At 48.0% G+C, this 18,936-nt stretch overlaps 1 protein-coding gene across 2 annotated transcripts; it reads right to left on the bottom strand.

Annotated features, from left to right (window-relative positions):
- Nucleotides 1–55: 55 nt before the first annotated feature.
- Nucleotides 56–18,584, bottom strand: LOC119099093 (serine/threonine-protein kinase PAK 2). 2 transcript variants are annotated; one of them, XM_037222156.1, is made up of 10 exons: nucleotides 18,476–18,584; nucleotides 18,019–18,262; nucleotides 16,924–17,081; nucleotides 15,942–16,027; nucleotides 4,592–4,731; nucleotides 4,060–4,246; nucleotides 3,381–3,506; nucleotides 2,530–2,679; nucleotides 1,952–2,134; nucleotides 56–1,365 (listed from the first exon to the last, which is right to left on the bottom strand). In XM_037222156.1, the coding sequence occupies exons 2-10, from the start codon at nucleotides 18,201–18,203 to the stop codon at nucleotides 1,201–1,203; spliced, it is 1,380 nt and encodes a 459-aa protein (XP_037078051.1). In that variant the 5' UTR covers nucleotides 18,204–18,262; nucleotides 18,476–18,584; the 3' UTR covers nucleotides 56–1,200. The 2 variants fall into 2 exon arrangements, with proteins under 2 accessions (XP_037078051.1, XP_037078050.1); XM_037222155.1 differs by having other exon boundaries at nucleotides 18,480–18,584.
- Nucleotides 18,585–18,936: the final 352 nt, after the last annotated feature.

Here is an 18,936-nt window from a genome sequence, read left to right as displayed (position 1 = left end):
TCGTCGCTGACGGCGCGTCTTACCGTAGCGTACAGCGGGACGGTGAAAGATATGGTGAACGAATGCCCCGTGTAATAATCATGTAAACGCACGTGGCTTCCAGCGAGGCGGTTCGTTGTACCGCTGAGTGCTGCAGACACTCACGACAGACGTATGCAGTGTCATGCATGTGCACAAGTTTGTCTAACCTGAGCTGGTTATAAGAAGTAATACTATGCAGCATAATGCGTCCTTGTCTTGTCCGCCTTTAACGACATTGTGCGGTACCAGCCGACAATGATGCGCGCTTTGCTTTGCGCTTTCCATGCTGACACGCAATACGTCGTTGGATATGTTCGGAACAGAAGTAAGTAAACATCAGTCCTGTAAAATCTCACAGAATCACAAGCACGCGTGGCCCGCTTTCACCCCCGTGCAAAACCACGAGCCTAGTCTGTTTTCATAAAGTTGGTGCACTCCTTGTATCCACACTTCCATGTGTTCATACACTGGTCACACGGGTTGGATTGGTTTTTAGAGCTGATGTGTCTGTGAGTTCTCCAAGCCTGCACAACCACACCTTAGTGCGTTGATGAGCTATCTGTGGATTATTGTGTAACGCCAAACATACGAGTGTGTTCTGTGTAACGCAGATACGCACGCAAAGAAGCTTGGGAGAGGAACGTTCAAAGACGACGTACGATGCCCGATGCCGCTGTAAGAACAGAACCCGGGGTACTACTGGGCATGCATCATGCCTTGCAGGGAAACCCGTGTTTCCCCGTACGCGCACACAACATACCGAGTCCACGCCGTAAGAAAGGACCGTCCCCTGAATTGACGGTCAACACCGCGACATGTGCCTGACAACGGGACCTGCCTCACAAAATGTCCCTTTCTCTGATCAACGGAAATTCTTTCGTCTATGAACGCAGTGCCCCAGCACTGAACCATGCGAACAAAGCAGGTGACACCACCATCCTGTTGCCATCGGCGTTGCAGTCCTTCGCGCCGCACACGACAGGATCGGAGACGGTGATCCGTTCGAAGTCGCTCTGAGAGTCTACGATTGCCGGCAGGTTTGGGGATGTTCCCCTGAGCTCTGGTGCCGACCGCACCACAGCAGCAGCGCTGTGACCGTGATTCTCCTCGTTCAACAGCATAACGTACCCAACGCTGTGCTATCGGCCACTTGATTATATGAGTGTCGGCCACTGCGGGTCAGTTCCAGAAGCCTTGTTTGACCTGCCGGGCCTTGCGAGCAGCGCTGATGATGTCCTTGAGGGAGGCCAGCTCACTGGCGCAGCTGAGGAACGGGTGTACCAGCAGCTCGTCAGCTGTCGCGCGAGCGTCGACGTTCACCTCCAGACCGGCGTCCAGAAAGCCCTGTCGACACGGCCGTGCTTCGAGCAAGCTACCAAAATACTAAATAATGCAGTGGGATGGTAGGCGCAAGATGACTCAGTTTGGAGACAGCTCTTCAGCTCAGCTCAGACAGCTCCCACTTGGGTGGCCCGGGTTGGCATTGTGGTGGACGCATAGCACTCAGGTCCTTACAAGACCACTGCTGCCGCTCCTGTGCTTCATAATGGGTCGCGCGACGTTGCGCGCCGCGCTGGTCTTAAACTAAGACTGTGGGTAAGTAAAAAAAGGCAAACGCACATCAACAAGGTTCTGATCGCTGGGTTGTGATGAATTTGTACTGCAAATGGTTCCTTTGTATTCCAACACTTAAAATGTACGCTAACTTCTTGAAACTTGTGTTGATGTTCCGTTGTTCTCTTTCTATAGTGGAAGTCTGGGCCATTACATGGGCATGGGCCTACCCCCCCCCCCCCCCCCCATCACTCCATCTCCACCTGCCAATATGTCCGTTGCGTTAATGACTAACAATTCGCGGAAAACATAAAATGAAAAAAGGGCGCGGTGCGCCAGCTCGGAGCCGGAGATGGGACCGGCGCCCCACACTGACCTTGAAGGAGTCGGAAATGGGTCGATCGGCCGGCAGCGGCGGCTTGCCAATGCTGGCGATCAGAAAGAGTGCCCGCATTGGCTGCTCGTTCAGGTAGGGCGGCTCGCCGGACAACATTTCGATGGCCATGATGCCCAGCGACCACACGTCCACCTTCTTGCCGTACTTCTTCCTCTCCACCACCTGTTAGTCGGTCAGCGGAGGTCAAAGCCGGAACGAACGCCTACTGACGTGTCCCAGGGGTCGTTCTTGCAGCGTCGAGACTCGGGCTATGGGGCCAACAGCTCGCTGCGCTTCTGAAAACGTTCCGCCCGTCGGACACTAGCAATAGCCAAAAGTGCGTCTGTCACGGTTTCGTATCCCAGAGCCTATTTCAACAGGTACTGTCCACTCGAGCACTCAAAACATAGAAATTAAAATCAAAGCGAGCAACGCATTATGTTGTCGGAGCCACAGAAAATTCCTCACTAAAGCACTCAAGACAAAGAAATTCAAAGCGAGGAACGAAGCGATCTGTCGGAGCCAGAACAAACTCGGGCGCCACTGGGCCTGCGTGCCGAAGTCGTTCGCCACCTTACCTCGGGAGCCATCCAGTAGGGGGTGCCAACAAAGGTGCTGCGCTGCTGGCCGCCCTGCACGTTGGCGCAGAAGCCAAAATCTGTGATCTTTACAGAGCCGTCCCAGCCCAGTAGCACGTTGTCCGACTTGATGTCACGGTGGATAATGCCCTGCGCACGGCAACAGCAGCAATAACAAGATACTCGGTTTGTTTGGATCGAGTATGGAGCGTGTTGGAGGAAATACAGTCCAAAATTCCAAGTGCAAACAGCACGCGCTTCCATATATGCTACGTATGGAGCATGAGACCACATGATGTCTGGCCAAGTGGCTGCTATAAAGTTGGCGATCAAATGATGGCAGCTGCCACCGGTATCAGCATGAGGGTTTAGATCGAAACGGATGCTAAGCACAAGCGAGAATCGCTGCTCCCAAAACCAGGCATCTGGGAGGTCACGTCTGCGTTCAAAGGTTGCAGCGTGGCGGCCGTTCGTATGCATCCAAACCTGATGTAAGAATGTAAATACGGCACCACGCGTTTGAGGATTTGTGGCATGGTACAACACATTGAAATGGTGGCCGAGTCACCCATTTTGTTCAAACTTAGATTGTTTTAATATTATGGTATTGGGCGGTTATATGAATATTACCCTTAGAAGCTCTAGAGGTCAGATTTCATTCCTTTTACCCTTCAGACGGATGCGTGCAAACATCCAGAGAAATGCTGAGAGGGGGCATATCTCCACAAATTGTTTTCCACCCAACGCCAGCGGGGTGTCTTCCCTCTGACCCCGTGGGCAATTCAGATGGACTTCAGTTACAGCCTGTCCCGCGTGCTGAGCGCAGGGCCGCTGGCGGACCGGCCACTCACGCCGTCGTGCAGGAACTTGAGACCCTGCAGCGTCTCCCTGGACACGGCGGCGATGTGCGGCTCTCGCAGGGTGGTGAACTCGAGCACACCGGTCAGGTCGCCGCCGTCCAGCAGCTCCATCACCACCTCGTGGGCACGTGAGCGCGTCAGGCCTCCGCCGGCGGCTATGCGTAACGCAATTGGCACATCACCGGACATCGAGTTCGAACCCCGCAGATTGCAGGAATATTTCACTGGCCCAATGGCAATGATCTACAGAGGTACTGGAACGCCGGTGAGTGGCGAGCACGCTTAAACAGTCATGAGCTAGCAACAGGCCATGTCTTGTGATCAGAAAGTCGTGCTCCAACTGACGAACGAAAACCTGATCATGAACAGACAAAATCGGGAAAGCTAAGTTTCACTACGCAGGGTCCGCCGGTCCCTGCGTTGATGCACATCAGCAGAGCTTATTGTTCGCTTCGTCCGGGTGCTTCATGTCTACTGATACTTAACCAAATAACTTCAATGGCATAGATGGTCTGTGAGGAGTGCTAACGTTCGCAGCTAGTTATTTCTGCAGTGTACGGTCTTCCGTTCTCCGTCCACATTATTTCGTGACGAGCTGCCAGCTCGACAGGGTCACGCTACAGTTGCGTTACCGCGCATCCCTGCTCCTCCCCGAGGGTACTCCACTCACATAGAGGTGACGCTCCACCAGATACGAGGTGAGGAAGTTGACCAGGTTGGGGTGGCGCATGTCACGCATGATCTCCACCTCATTGAGCAGCAATACCAGCTGTTTCTGAAGGGCCAGGTCGATATCTTTGACTGCCACGCGCCGGCCGCCGTTACGCTCCGTTGCCAGCATGACCACTCCCGACGCCCTGACGTCCGACAAGTGACGTCATTCGGGACAGAGACGTGACGCAGGTTGCACAGGAACGTCAAACAGATGCTGTTGTCGCCACATAGAGACTAGTGGCGTTCCGTAGAGACTGAAATGGTCGCAAATCACGGGAACTTCACACACTGTAAGCGCGACGCAGCGATTACATACGTGTCGCAGGGACTGCAACAGTACACGCATATTGCAAACGTCCCGCAGCGGCGCACGCGGAGTGTCTTCGAACTCTCACGGCCGGTCGCTTCGGCCCCCGGGACCACAGTCACTAGAAGGGCGGGCCGCGCCACCCCGCCCCGGCCGGTCCGTGCCAGCTGTGGCTACTCACCCGGCGCCCAGCTGCTTGTCGAGGATCAAGTGGTCCTCGGGCTGGCCAGTGGCGCAGGCCAGCCGCAGATGGGTGTACACCTCGCGGTCCGTGAGTGGTGCGCTTCGGTGGGGCCGGCGGCACGGCGCCGGTACGGGACTCTGCCGGTGCCAGACGTCCTTCAGCGCCGCCCTTCCAGCGGCCGGGCTCATGCCGGCTGGGATCAGACATTCTGTGCCTTTGTGCGGCATTTCAGCGCCACTAAGGGCTTGTGCTAACACCGGAGTGCCCGGACAAATTCAGTGTCCTAGAATTGCCGACTTTGGGTGCAAAGCAGCATCGTCTGAGGACGAATTTTTCACTCTTTTTCCCCACATTTTATGCAAAATTGTCACGCCTACCTGATATTGTCTAACCACATATACCAAAATCGTTCTTCCCTTTCCCAGGATTTAAAGTCTCATCCAAAACCAAGCTCACTTGAAGCTATCAAGGATAAACAAGGCCCCACAGAACTTGGACACCTTTGAGGTGTCCAGGTTCTGTGGGGCCTTGTTTATGCTTTAGGCGGGATAAAGTTACGCTGTATCTCGCCTCACCTACATCTGAATCATGCCCATATATTTTAAGAGCAGGGGCACCAGGTAACCTCAAGCCCGACAACCCTGGCGACCTCGGCCGCTTGCATGCATCAAATTTCGATTGCTGACAAAATGCAGCACAATTTACAGCTGTGCGCCAAATGCAAGGTTTCAGGCATCCCTAGTTTTTTTTTTGTCGCACCACGCAAGCAGCGCACCGCCAAAGGAAAGCTCGGTACAAACACCAGCAAAGCCTGGTAGAGAATTTTATTCCACGTGTTTCTTCTAACCGAAAAAAACTTCACCACTAAACCGCACCATTCCCGGAATGCGGGTGTGAAAAATCCAAAAAACGCCTCCTAATGAAATCTGAAAGCTAAATATCTGAAAAATAAAAAACTAAAGCTAAATGCAATAAAGATGAATATCCGGGGCCCGTTTGAGCACTCATTTTCACAGATTTTTGGTCGAATGAGGTGATCATGAAATGCTATGACAATACCAGTTTTCATATTTATCTAATTACTACTGTTTTTCTTGGTCTTATTCAAGTGTGACACAGTTTCGTTTTCCTTCGATAATACAGTAGTATTAGCCTTATTCCTCGGAGAAAACCAGGAGAATTGAGATGTAGCTCGGTTGATATTTCGGCAACATTCCTTTTTGAAACAATCGCAGACTTAACAGCTAGCCACAGTTTATACAAGACACCAACATTCAGGGGATTGAACAACGAGCGATTACCAGCCATTACCACGACACAGTCCCTATCTAAGAATTAGAATGCACGAATACACGTGTACATGCAGACGAATTACAGCAAATAGACATCACGCACCACGCCTCACTCAAGCATGCAAGTGAGTTGAAGTAAACAGGCATCGCACATTGCGCCTCAATTATACATGGAAACGATTTCAACTGAACAGGCATTGCACATCACGCGTCAGGCATCACTTAAACATGGAATCGATTTTGAGTTAGCACACATCACACATAATGACATGCATCACGTTTGCATACTCGGCCATGATGAGCCCTGTCTGTTGAGATTTGTCCGCCGACTTTTAAGAACAGATTCACCCATTTTCCTGTCTGGGTGGTCCTGTGATTTGTAAATGACTTCGAGGTTTAAAAGGGGCATATGGTCCATACTTTCCCCAATCTCAGCCTGAGCGCGTTGTGCCACAAACATGGCCACCCAATGGGGTATTCTTATCCACAGGTGTTCATTATATCTCAAACGAATAGCGCGCACGGACTCCCCGACAAAGACCATGTTCATGCAATGTGTTCCACACAGTTTACACTTGATTTCGTACGCCACGTTTTTTGCGTGCAAAACCCCTGAAACCCAGAATTGCATAAATGACATCTGTTGCCACCCGGGCACTTGGCTTCGAGATGGCATCTTTCACCAGAGACTTTTTAAGCTTACTGTCGTTTTTCCAAGCTATACGTACGCGCAGTTTTGATTTAACAATGTGTTCGATTTTCCAAAGTAAATGCTCATCTACGTAAGGCAGCGTTAAGAATCCGTCTTCCGATCGGACGTGTTCCCACCCCCTATCAGCCATCCCTCACGCGCTCTAGAACTTTTTACTTTTTCTAACATTGTACCTAAAGCGCCCATAAAATACCCATGCCCATACTCCAACCATACCCATCCCATCCATATAGATATCCATACCCCAACAAAATCATTAATGTATCTAGCTAAGAAAGTGGGTTTCAATGGGCTGGCGGCTAGGGCTTTCGTTTCAGATTTGCCTAAACATATTATCGCCAGAGGCGGAGCGCGTGGGCTCCTCATTGCTATTCCCAATTTTTGTCAAAAATTAACGCTTTCAATTTCCATGAAGCATCACTTTCCATGAAAATGATGTTGTTGGTCTATCAAAGGACGATATCTGCGGTCTTTTTTACAACAGTGTCTCCAGGATAATGTTTTCTCGTTCGGAGATGACTTCTACCGACAAAAATTGGGAATAGCAATGGGGAACCCATGCGCTCCTCCTCTGACGATAATATTTTTGGACCAATTTGGAACAAAAGCCCTAGCCGCCAGACCATTCAAACCTACTTTCCTAGCTCGATATATCGACGGATATGCTGGGGTATGGACGCTTTAGGTAGAATGTTAGAAGAAGTAAAAAAAAAAGTCAAAAGCGCGTGGTAGGATGGGTGGTAGGAGGCGGGAACACGTGCAATCGGAAGACGAATTCTTAACGCTGCCCTTCATAGATGAGCATTTGCTTCGGAAAATCAAACACATTGTTAGAAAATTAAAACTGCGCGCACGCATAGCTTGGAAAAGCGACAATAAGCTTAAAAAGCCTCTGGTGAAATCTTCCATCTCGAGGCCTAAGTGCCGAGGTGGCAACAGATAACATTTATGCAGTTCTGGGTTTCAAGGGGTTGCACGCAAAAAGTGGCTTACGAAATCAAGAGCAAACTGTGTGAAAAACGTAAGAGAGACATGGCCCGTCTCGGGGAGTCCATGCGCCCTATTCGTTGCAGATATAATAAACACCTGCGTGTGTGTCATTGGGGCTTTACGACGCACTCAGCTGCTGAGGCTATGTGGCGTTACCTGCCTCTCATCTTGGCAGGACGGGCGGGTGTCGCGGGGAATCGAACCCCACACCTCTGGTTTCCCAGACGCGCAGTGGTTAACGCAAACGCGTTAGCTGAAATCGGGGAAATCTCAGGCTGAAATCGGGGAAGGCATGGACCCTATGCGCCTTTTAAAGCACAACGCCATCTACAGAGCACAGGAACACCCAGACAAGAAAATAAGTGAATCTATTCTTATAAAAAGTCGGCGTCCGAATCTTAACATACAGGGCTCATCATGGCCAATTATGCGGGCGTGATATGTGCCTCTATGTGTGATGTGTGCTAGCTCAAAATCGTTGACATGTTTATGTGATGTCTGAGGCGTGATGTGCGATGCCTGTTCAAATGAAATCGTTTCTATGTATAATTGAGGCGCAATGTGCGATGCCTGTTTACTTCAAATCGCCTGCATGTTTGAATGAAGTGTGATGCGTGATGCCTATTTGCTTGAATTCATTTGCATGCATGTGAATGAAGTGTGAATGTGATGAAGTGAATGAAATGAAATGAAATGAAAGTGAAAGTGAATGAAGTGTGATGCGTGATGCCTATTTGCTTGAATTCATTTGCATGCACACATATGTTTGCGCATCCTAATTCTTAGATAGGGACTGTATCGTGGTAATGGTTGATAAACACTCTTTGTTTAATCCCCTGAATGTTGGTGTCCCGTATAAGCTGTGGCCAGCTGTTGAAAACATACCTGAAAAATGGAGTAGGATCATCGGCAGGGAATTTTGATTCACTTCTGATATTGTTTCGGTAAAGGCATGTTGCCGCAATATCAACCAAGCTATATCTCCATTCTCCTGCTTTTCTCCGAGGAAGAAGGCTAACACCACTGTGTTATCTATGTGAATAATGTTCCTCGCTAGTGCACTGAACAACTTATGATCACTTTCCTTCCTTTCCGATTATCTTTAAACCAATCTTCTTGGGCTTGCAATGTTGATCAATTTCTCTGCAAAATGTTCCAACTGCAAACTCGCACGTATCTCATACATGTATTGAATTAATATGCCAGCCGCCCAAACATGCTTGATATACACCCAAGAATGAACAATTCATACGGAATGAAGTAAACAGTTTGAAGTATGGAGCTCATTTTGACTGCTAATTTTGCCCTGTTAAAATGATGATCAATCTAGGCCATTCCAGTTTCACTACCTCACCACGTTACATTACCCTGCCGTACATAGCGTTAAGACAGACCTGGCGCAGCTAATACAGAAGCGTACAAAGCTCCCCTGACTTATTTCGCATTTTAATTTTTTCAGTTAGGTCGGCATGATTAATATTTCTATTTTGAGAGTGGGTTGGACGCTCCTGTCAGTCAGCAAACTATGCGAGAGGTACTTTGTGTTTGGAGGGGGGTGGGGACAACCAGAAATGAGCCTGTCCTTAAAAATCCAGCAAGTTTCTTCTGTGGAGCAACTAACTGGTAATCTTACCTTCTTTCAGCACGTTATTTTTAATTCAATTTAGCCATTTTCGGTTTTAATCCATCAAGTTTTGTTCATACGGAAAATGATGATGCCATATAATATGTAATGAAACTATTTTGTTTCATGCTCTTGATCATTTGCCTCAAATTTGGCCCCTCATGTCTCATTTAACAAGTTGTTGTCCATAGTTGCACTGGCTTGCTGATTGGCGAATGACAGTACTTTAGATATACACTATATTTTTAACACATGAACGCTCTGAGCTGCATAACAATTAAAACATGAGGTAGATATCAGTTTTTAGCAAATAGACCATCCCTTTCAAAATGTGAAGTCAACATCTCAAACATTGTCCTTAAATATGAATAAACAAACCTAAATGCATGCCTTCGCGGCAGCTGAGAAGCCAAGCAGCAAAACTGGTGTGGCCATCCACAAGTTATGTTTTGTTTGGAGAGGAAATTGTTTTGTGGAGCATACCATTATTGCCCTTGAAGGAGGCTAAGCAGGACAATCAGAATAAGCTCAGTGTCCTAGAATTGCCGACTTTGGGTGTAAAGCAACACCCTATGAGGAATAATTTTTCACTCCTCTTCCCCATATTTTATGTGAATTTTTCACTCCTGCCTGATACTGTCTAATCGCACATGCCAAACCCCTATTTCCCTTTCTGAGGTTTTCAGATGTCATCCAAAGCCGAGCTCACTTGAAACCACCAAGCATGAACGAGGCTCCGCAGAACCTGGACACCTATGGCTATGTCCTGCCTCACCTACATCTGAATCATGTCTATGCATGCACAAAGCAAGGGCGCCAGGTACCTCCAAACCCAAGAACGCGCGCGACCCTAGCCGCTTGCACGCATTAAGTTTGGTTTGTTTACAAAATGCACCACAATCTGCAGCCGTACGCCAAATGCAAGGTTTTCACGCATCCCCCCTTTTTTGGTCTCATCACCACACCACGAAAGCAGAGGCTGGTGCAAACACCAGCAAGGCCTGGTAGAGAATTTTACTCCACGTACTTTTTTCCCGAGGGAACTTGACCACCAAATTGCATCACTCCCGAAATGCAGGAGTGAAAAGTACAAGAATTGTCTTTAAATTAAAATTACATGATGAATATCACCATTTGAGCGCTTATATTAACAGATTTAAGTGAAATCAGCGGATAACAAAATTTTGCGAGAAAAGTATCAGTTTTTATATTTATTTAGCTACTTTTGTTTTTCTTGGTATCGTACCAGTGTGATACCACTTTATTCTTCCTTCCTTTTCGCTTGCCTTTAGAGGTACCATTTGCAGCTTAAAATGCTGACCAATTTCTCTGCAAGATGCTCCAACTGCAAGCTTGTACGTATTTCATACATAAATTGGATAAATTCGCCAGCCGCCCAAACATGTTTGATACGCACCCAAGCGTGAACAATTCACAGGGAATGAAGGAGACAAGTTAAAGCACGGACCTTATTTTTACCGCCATTTTTTCCCTCTTCAACCTCCGGTTAACTGTTTTCTTGGTCCATGGCGGTGCTCAATAAGGATAAATCCAAGCTTTTCGAGTGTCTGAATTACCAGGCGACCTGGCAAGGCTTAAAATAGCCTTGCCTAATGCTGCCTCTGTATGGCAGCATTAGAATATGCTGACATATAGAGCCTTAGGACAGACCTGACGCATCTAATGCAGAAGTGTTTGATGGCAAAATTCTACCCTGTGGAAATGTTTATCATGCGCACCCCTTACTTGTTTCGCATTTTAATTCCGAAGGCTGGTGGGCATGATTGATATTTATATCTGGGGGTGAGTCGAATGACTCTGTCTGCCAGCAGACCATGCAAAAGGTACTGAGTTTTTGCTTGGGGGAGCAGGAAGAAGCCGGCAAGTATCCTGTGGACCACGTAATTGCTTACCTTACCTGCTTTCAGCACATGATTGGTAACCAGAGTTAGCCATTTTGTATTAATGCATCAAGTTTTGCCACAAGACAAATTTTGATGCTTCAAGGCGTGCAATGGGTTTATTTTGTTCCATATTCTTGGTTATTTGCCCCAAATTTCTTAAAGTGGTCCCTCATGGCCGCCTTAACCAGATGTTTTCTATAGTTGCCATGGTTTGCTGACCGGCAAATGACTGTACTGCATACATGCACTATATTTTTAACACAGCGATACTCTAAGCTGCACAACAATTATAATGAGTTGGATATTGCTATGTAACAAATAGTCAGACCGCTCCATTTAAAATGTGAAGCCAACATCTCAAGCTCTGTCATGAAATATGAATGAACAAGCCCAAATGGATGCATTCGCTGCAGCTGAAAAGGCAAGCAGCAATACTGGCATGGTCATCTCAAAGTCATGTTAGTTTTGTAGAAGAGAGATTGTTTTGTGGAGCATATCCATTACTGCCCTTGACATAGGCCAACCATGACAATCAAAATAAATTGTTGAAAGTGATTTAAAGTGTTTTGATTTGCGTGTTGTCAACTTTGATGTCAACAAGCATGCACAAATAACCCGAATAAAAATGCAAGTTGAAACCAGCCAAAAACTAGCTTTAAACATCATGTTTTTATCACAAGTGCTGCTGTCAACAGATAGGTGAGTTGAGATGATGTTCATCATATGGGCTACTCTAAGTTAGGTTAAGTTGGTCAAGTGCATGGCAAGTGGCAATAGGCATTGTGCAAGGATCAGTAACTCACAACTATTGCTGTGATACAAACAGATTATACAGGATGAGATGATGTGAGGCCTGTTTAGGTTAGGCATAGGCTACTTTCATGGAAATAAGCATTGGTATTTTGTACCAAACAGTGGCAAAATGTTTGCTTTCCCTGACCCCACCTTAACAGAAGCCAGAAGTATGGCTGTTGTGTTTGACTTGGTGATGAGCTGATGCGTAGGAGTCCAATGTTTTTTGTTTTGTTTGAGTGTTTTGTGCTTGTTGAATTTTCTGTTGTTATTTTATTATGGAATTCCTTTGATTTGTTTTATCTTAAAAGTGCTGCGGAAGGAATTAAAAAGTGCACCATCAAATTATTGGTGTCAGTATTTTGCTATGCTCATAATACTGTCATAAAAGTACTATTTGAACACGTGCCCGGTTGGCCGGCTAGATATTCTTCGTTTGGGTGTGGGGGTCAATTTGACCCCCCCCCCCTGAGATCTCGGGAACTAAGAAAGCTAGAGACACCAAATTTACAGAGTGTCTTGACCTATACGTGAACTCACTTAGCTTAAGTTTTCAGCTTCCTAGGTCATAACCTTCAGGTCGAATAACGTCAAACAAGGTCAGATTCCAGGTTGGTCTCTAAAGCGCCCCCAGAACCTAGGCGACTGTCTCTAAGCAAAAGGTCACAAGCCCAATTGAGGTCATGGACCTTGTTCGACCCATTGAAGGTCATGGTGAACAAAGTGATACAAGACTGCTCTGCGTTTTCATTTGAATAAGCGACAAAGATTACGCTAGGCAGTATGTTCCTAAAACAAAACGTTCGACCCGTGTTGTCTTAGGTCAATGGCCTGTTCTGACCTCTAAGAATCAATTGAAAATGCATGATGCTGCTCCTGCTGTCAATAAATTCGAAATGAGCACCAGAAACTATCCCATACAGCAACCCCTAGAGTGATAAATCAGGTTGGTTTTGACCTTGGTCTGATCATTATACCTGACCTTAGGTCAACGTAATTTGCTCATTCAATATTTGCGGTGCCTGAGAAAGCATCTCAGATATGTATGTCTTTGTCAAACACTCGGCCGTTGTATCAGATTGAGCGATTCCCTAGAAATTGCCTTCGCTGAAACCATGGGCTAACTTTGACCTGTCATAGGTTAGCGACCTTACAATGTACATCTAAAATGTGTCTGTCAAACGATCCGCTATGCAATTTTCTACAGCTATGCAAAGTGTGGCGCGGCTACGCCGCGCCGTTCAAAAGCCATTCGGGAAGAGCCCTCGGGGGAGGGGGGGGGCAATTTGCCCTCCCCCCACCCAAGCGCGTGTTGATGTATTCTGTTTCACTTCAATGGCCTAAGATGTAAAAAAACGAAATAGCTTTGTCAGGTTTCTGATATTACGTCCACGCCAACTTGAAATACATGTCGTTGTTTGCTGCAGCATCCGCCACGAGCTCATAAGTTCCGTCTTTGGTGAATGGATTTTTCATTCCCGCACCGTCTTTTTGCAATCGAATTTTTTCACTCCCACCCTAGCTCAAAGGCGATTCTACCTTCCTGAATAAGCTGCTCAAACTGATTTGAGGTGTTTTGATTTTTGCTGTCAACTTTGTTTGGTGTTAACAAGCTGACACAAATGAACTGCACAAAAACACAAGTCAAAACCAGCCAAAAATTAGCTTCATCACGTTTTACCACAGGCCACTCTAAGTAAAGTTAAGTTGATTTATTGCATGGAAAGTGGCAGCAGAAATTTTATAAATCACTGACTCACATATGCTGCTTGTTATATATATATATATATATATATATATATATATATATACATATATATACATATATATATATATACATATATATAGTTAATATATATAATAATATATATAATATAGAATAAAATAGTAACTGTAATAAAGTTAGGTTAGACAGTATGAGATGAAGTAGGGCTTCTTAAGGTTAGGCTTAGTCAGGTTACTTTCATGGGAATAAGTATTGGTATTTTGTAAGAAGCAGTGACATAACATTTGCATTTTCTGACACCATCTTAACAGAAGCCAGAGGTACGTCTGTTGTGTTTGACTTTGTGATGTGTTGGTGTGCAGGAGTCCAAGGCTTTTTTGTCTGAATGCTTAAAGCTTGTTCAATTTTCTGTGTTTTATGTTGAATTCCTTCGCTTTGTGTTGTATTAACAAAATTTGTGGAATGAAAGTGCAAAAGGCAGCATCAAAGCGTATATAATAGTTTTTATGCTTGTCACACTGTTGTGAGATTCCTATTCTTTGATGCATCCTGTTTCACTTAAACGACCTAAGATGTTTAATAACAAAGGCAGTTTTGTCATGTTTGTGATATTACGTCCATGTCAACCTGAAATGTACATCTAAGTTTGCTGTAAAATTTTTCACTGACCTATAAGTTCCAACTTTTGAAAACTGAATTTTCCCTCCCGTAAGGTCTTTTTGCGATGAATTTTTTCACTCTCGTACGGTCTTTTTGCGATATAATTTATCACTCCCATACGGTCTTTTTACGATGAAATTTTTCACTCCTGCCCTAGTTCAAAAGCGATTCTAGCTCTCTGGACAAATTTCGACAGGAGAAATAGCGAAAGGCAAAAGGTCGATCGCAAAGTGTGCGCTCTCAAAATAACGAATCGGCTAATATTAATTCCCCAAAATGATGGCACGCAAAATATTGAAACGCAGAATATCGATTCTGCGAAATGTTGCCATTGCAAGAACATTGCAAAGTACCGGCAGGCTAAATATCGACATGCTATATAGTGCTAGGAACAGGATTATAGCCTGCTGGGCGCACAATTTTTCGTACAAGATGCAAAGGAAGTTGGCCTTTGGGCATGAGCAAAGCCGATGCTGTCCGTTTTCGTCACGTGCTGGCTTTTAATGTTCAAACAAAATTGCCACTGTTATAGATATGCCGGCATAGACATATGGTATAGATAGATGTAGATGGGTATGTAGTATATATAAATGTATATCTATGTATGTGGTATATATAAATATGTATGCATGTGTGTGGTATAGATAAATATGTATGTATGTATGTGGTATAGATAGTATATGTATGTGGTACGGAGGGGTATACAGGTATGGTGTATATAGGCACCGATACGGTATAGATAAGATATAGATTTGCACCTCACCGCTAGACTACCATATGCTGTCATATTTTCTGGTTTCGTTTGTTGCCTACGCCAATGCCATGGAATACAACGGTTGAATTGAACTCACCGCGCTTTTCAAATATGCTTAAATGGACCTGTCACAGTGCAGGACTGAAATATGCCATAAATGTGAAACTCCATGTGTATTTATTTCATATTGCAGTAACGAGTGAGCATTATGTTGACAGATATCGCAGCTACATCAACCATCACAGCGTTTTAACGAACTTGCCCGTGCAATTTTTGCCGCGCATACCGACGCCCCAAGCGCGAAGCATCGCGCCAAGTATCAATATGAGGGACTTGCAGTGCCTCCGTCTCTCCTCTCCCTCTCCCTCTCCCTCTCCCTCTCCCTCTCCCTCTCCCTCTCCCTCTCCTCTCCCTCTCCCTCTCCCTCTCCCTCTCCCTCTCCCTCTCCCTCTCCCTCTCCCTCTCCTCTCCCTCTCCCTCTCCTCTCCCTCTCCTCTCCCTCTCCCTCTCCCTCTCCTCCCTCTCCCTCTCCCTCTCCCTCTCCCTCTCCCTCTCCCTCTCCCTCTCCCTCTCCCTCTCCCTCTCCCCTCTTCCTCTTCCTCTCTCTCTCTCTCTCTCTCTCTCTATCTCTCTCTCTCATCTCTCTCTCTCTCTCTCTCCCTCTCTCTCTTCTCTCGTCCTCTCTCTCTCTCTCTCTCTCTCTCTCTCTCTCTCCTCTCTCTCTCTTCTCTCTCTCTCTCTCTCTCTCTCTCTCTCTCACTCTCTCTCTCTCTCCTCTCTCTCTCGCTCTCCTTCTCCTCATCTCTCTCTCTCGCTCATCGTCGTCTCTCTCTCTCCTCTCCTCCTCTCTCCCTCTCGCTCTCTCTGTCGATGCATGACAGATGCCTACATACCATCTTCTGCGCATTGCTCCTGGGTCCACACGCGACAGGAAGCTCGGATGGGTTCGCGGATGGTCCCGGTGCAGAAGCCGACTCTCCTGGGGATGGAGAACGTTCGGATGATGTGTTGTCTGATGAGGAGAGCAATGACAATAGTGTGGTTTGATGCGGAGGGCCTGGATTATAAGTGTAGTCTGGTGGGGAGAACAAGGGCAATAGTGTGGGATGATAAGGAGGGCCGGAACAATAATATGGTCTGATGAGGAGGGTCCGGGCAATAGGGTGGTGTGATGAGGAGGGCTCGGACAAGTGTGGGCTTATTGATAGGTGGATGCCAAACTCGCAGATGACATCCAACAGTGGGAGTGAGACATACGTCCGCACCGGAGTGAATTGCCAAGTGCATAACGGAAATGCGAAAGACTTACGACTGTGCGAAGCCACTATCTGGCGCCGGGCCTCGCAGTGTGCGGCGCCAACCGCCCAACAGATACAAACCAAGGGTAACGGTCCCAGCTGTCCGACAGATGCGAGTCAAGGTTGATGGTGCCAGCCGCCTGACAGATACCAGCAAAGGAGGCGACCAGCAAAGAGTAATGGCGCCAGCTGCCTGACAGATACGAGCCAAGGGTAACGGCGCCAGCCGCCTTGCAGATACAAGCCAAGGCCAACGGCGCCTGCCGCCTTACAGGTACGAGTCAAGGGTAGCGGCGCCAGACGCCTGACGGATAGACAGATACGAGCCAAGGGTAACGGCACCAGCCACCTGACATATGAGCTAAAGTTAACGGTGCCAGCTGCCTGACAGATACGAGTCAAGGGAAACGGCGCTAGCCGCCTGACTGATACGAACCAAGGTGAACGGTGCCAACCAGGTACAGACACTAGTCAAGGGTAACGGAGCAAGCCGCATGATAGATACGCCAGATGCGGGCCAACGTTAACGATGTCTGTGACTGATATAAGCCAGGGATCTCATGGCTTGTTTTCTTACCAGCGTTGTCCTCATTTTCCTGGACTTCTTCGTTGATTGCGTCCTCGGTGATTAAGGGTTTGAACGCCGCATCCCTTTTGCTTTTCTCGCCGAATTTGCTGTTGTAAAACTTCAGCGCACTGATTGCCGCATATGGGTTTTCTCTTTGTTCCTCCTTGCTGAAGACATAACAAACACGTCACACGGATGTCTTAGTCATGTTTGGCATGCTAAAAGCAAAGGGACGGTTGTGTGAAGCCTAAAGCCAGCTGGGCGGAGCTGTAAGCTGACTCAAAGAGGAGAGGCAGCCTAGCATCATGCTGCTCCGTAATGTCGCGTGGCGTCAGGTCTCGCCGGCATTGTCGGCACTTCACAGGCGCAGCGGTATGGCGTGCTCCGCTCCGATGTGCACGCGCGCCTGCACAGAAAGCACGGCAATAACACGCTGGAACCGGAAATGAGGGTAGCGGGACGTGCCGCGGGGTGTGATGCACTCAGCCAGAGCGAGCCGATGGAAGGGGACCAGCGGGCAACCTGTGAAGACGAGCACCAAGCCCCACACCGGCCAACTGCCACAACGACTATCCGAATAGGGCGGTAGACATGCTTGGAAATCATCGTCAATGCCGTAGCAGCCGTGTTACAATGGGGTTTCCTCAAGCACTCTTAGCGCATGAGAGCAATCACGATCGCGGCCAACTCGACACTTTGTGCGCCAGAAGCCACCAGGTGGTTCGAAGAGCCGGTTGTGCGGACCTGGGGGGGGGGGGGGGGGGGAGGGTGGCGGACCGATCCAGTGTTGGTGGGATGAAATGGTAAGTCTATGTTGTCATGTTGTCGTGGGAATCACCCGTAGTTTGTTATTAAGGCTGTCTGGCGCATCGACCTTGCGGTCACATGTCGCCCATGGGAATCGGTCGTTTCTCTCCACGCACCACCGTATGTCTCACCTTACAATGCGAAGCTGTTACCTGCAACACCCCCCCTGACTTGAGAGATCCCATTTCCCCTGGAATTTCCGTTTCCTGGTTGTCGCCGTCTGCCCCGGTGGCGAGTCGGTGCCCGCCTGGCGCCCAGCCGCAGGCGAGGGTCGGGTCGGAGCCGCGCCTCACCCACCTGAGGAACTTGTCGATGAACCGCTGCCACGGTTCCGGGAGGCCCTCCAGCACGCCGTCCGCGTTCATGCCCACGTGGATGGTATGGGTGACGCTGGTGGGTCCGCTGATCACGGAGACCTGGCTCTCGTGTTTCGGCTGGCGGACTAGGCTGCGACTTAGCAGACCTCTCAGAACCCCTGCCATGCTGCAGCCACGGACACCACGTACCACCAGATCAAGCCCGGGTCAACTCGGCGTCAGTCCTGCAACAACCGTCGCATGGTGTTTTCTGACGTGCTGATGCAGAAAACATGCTTTCCTATACGCTCGCAACAAAGCTGTATTCTTCACAATGCAGTCCGGGAAGGGACAGCACCAATTCAAATGGCTAGTAATGCTGACGTTGACAGTAATCAAAGCTCTAAGCCTTTTTCCAACCTCTCGTAAAACAGCCATAAGCAAATTAAGGGACTTACTTACTGTGATCGAAAGAAGCTCGACACCACTAACTGCAGCCTCTTCGCAGACCAGTCTTGGGTGTTGCCAACCCACGCCGGAGCTCACAGCGGCTGACGCCGGCGCGTCCCAGCGCGCTAGGCCGGAAGAGGTCCCGAGCCGATGCGGCGGCACAATCGGGGCCCACATCCGGCAGCAGCGGCGGCGGGCTGACGTAGTCGCCTATCGGGAGCGAGCCGCGCAGCTGCTCATATATCAAAGCTCGCCGACTTTTTACGTCAGTAGCGCTCAGGGGCGTCACTTTATATAATTTTGGCGGCATGAAGCCATAATGCTGACCTTAGCCCCCTCCCCCCCCCAATTCTCCTTTGGGCCCCCTCATTGCATGTGAGCAGAGGGCTACTGAACCGAATAAATCCCCAACGGTTATTTTGGCTATTGGTGTACTAAGTCGAAAGCAGTAGATACTTAAATGCATCAA

This window comes from Pollicipes pollicipes, unplaced genomic scaffold, assembly GCF_011947565.3.
Source record: "Pollicipes pollicipes isolate AB1234 unplaced genomic scaffold, Ppol_2.1 Scaffold_4740;HRSCAF=5597_pilon_pilon_pilon, whole genome shotgun sequence".
Classification (NCBI taxonomy): domain Eukaryota; kingdom Metazoa; phylum Arthropoda; class Thecostraca; order Pollicipedomorpha; family Pollicipedidae; genus Pollicipes; species Pollicipes pollicipes.
Note: the sequence above shows the minus strand (reverse complement) of the source record. Positions and strands in the feature narration are given on the sequence as shown.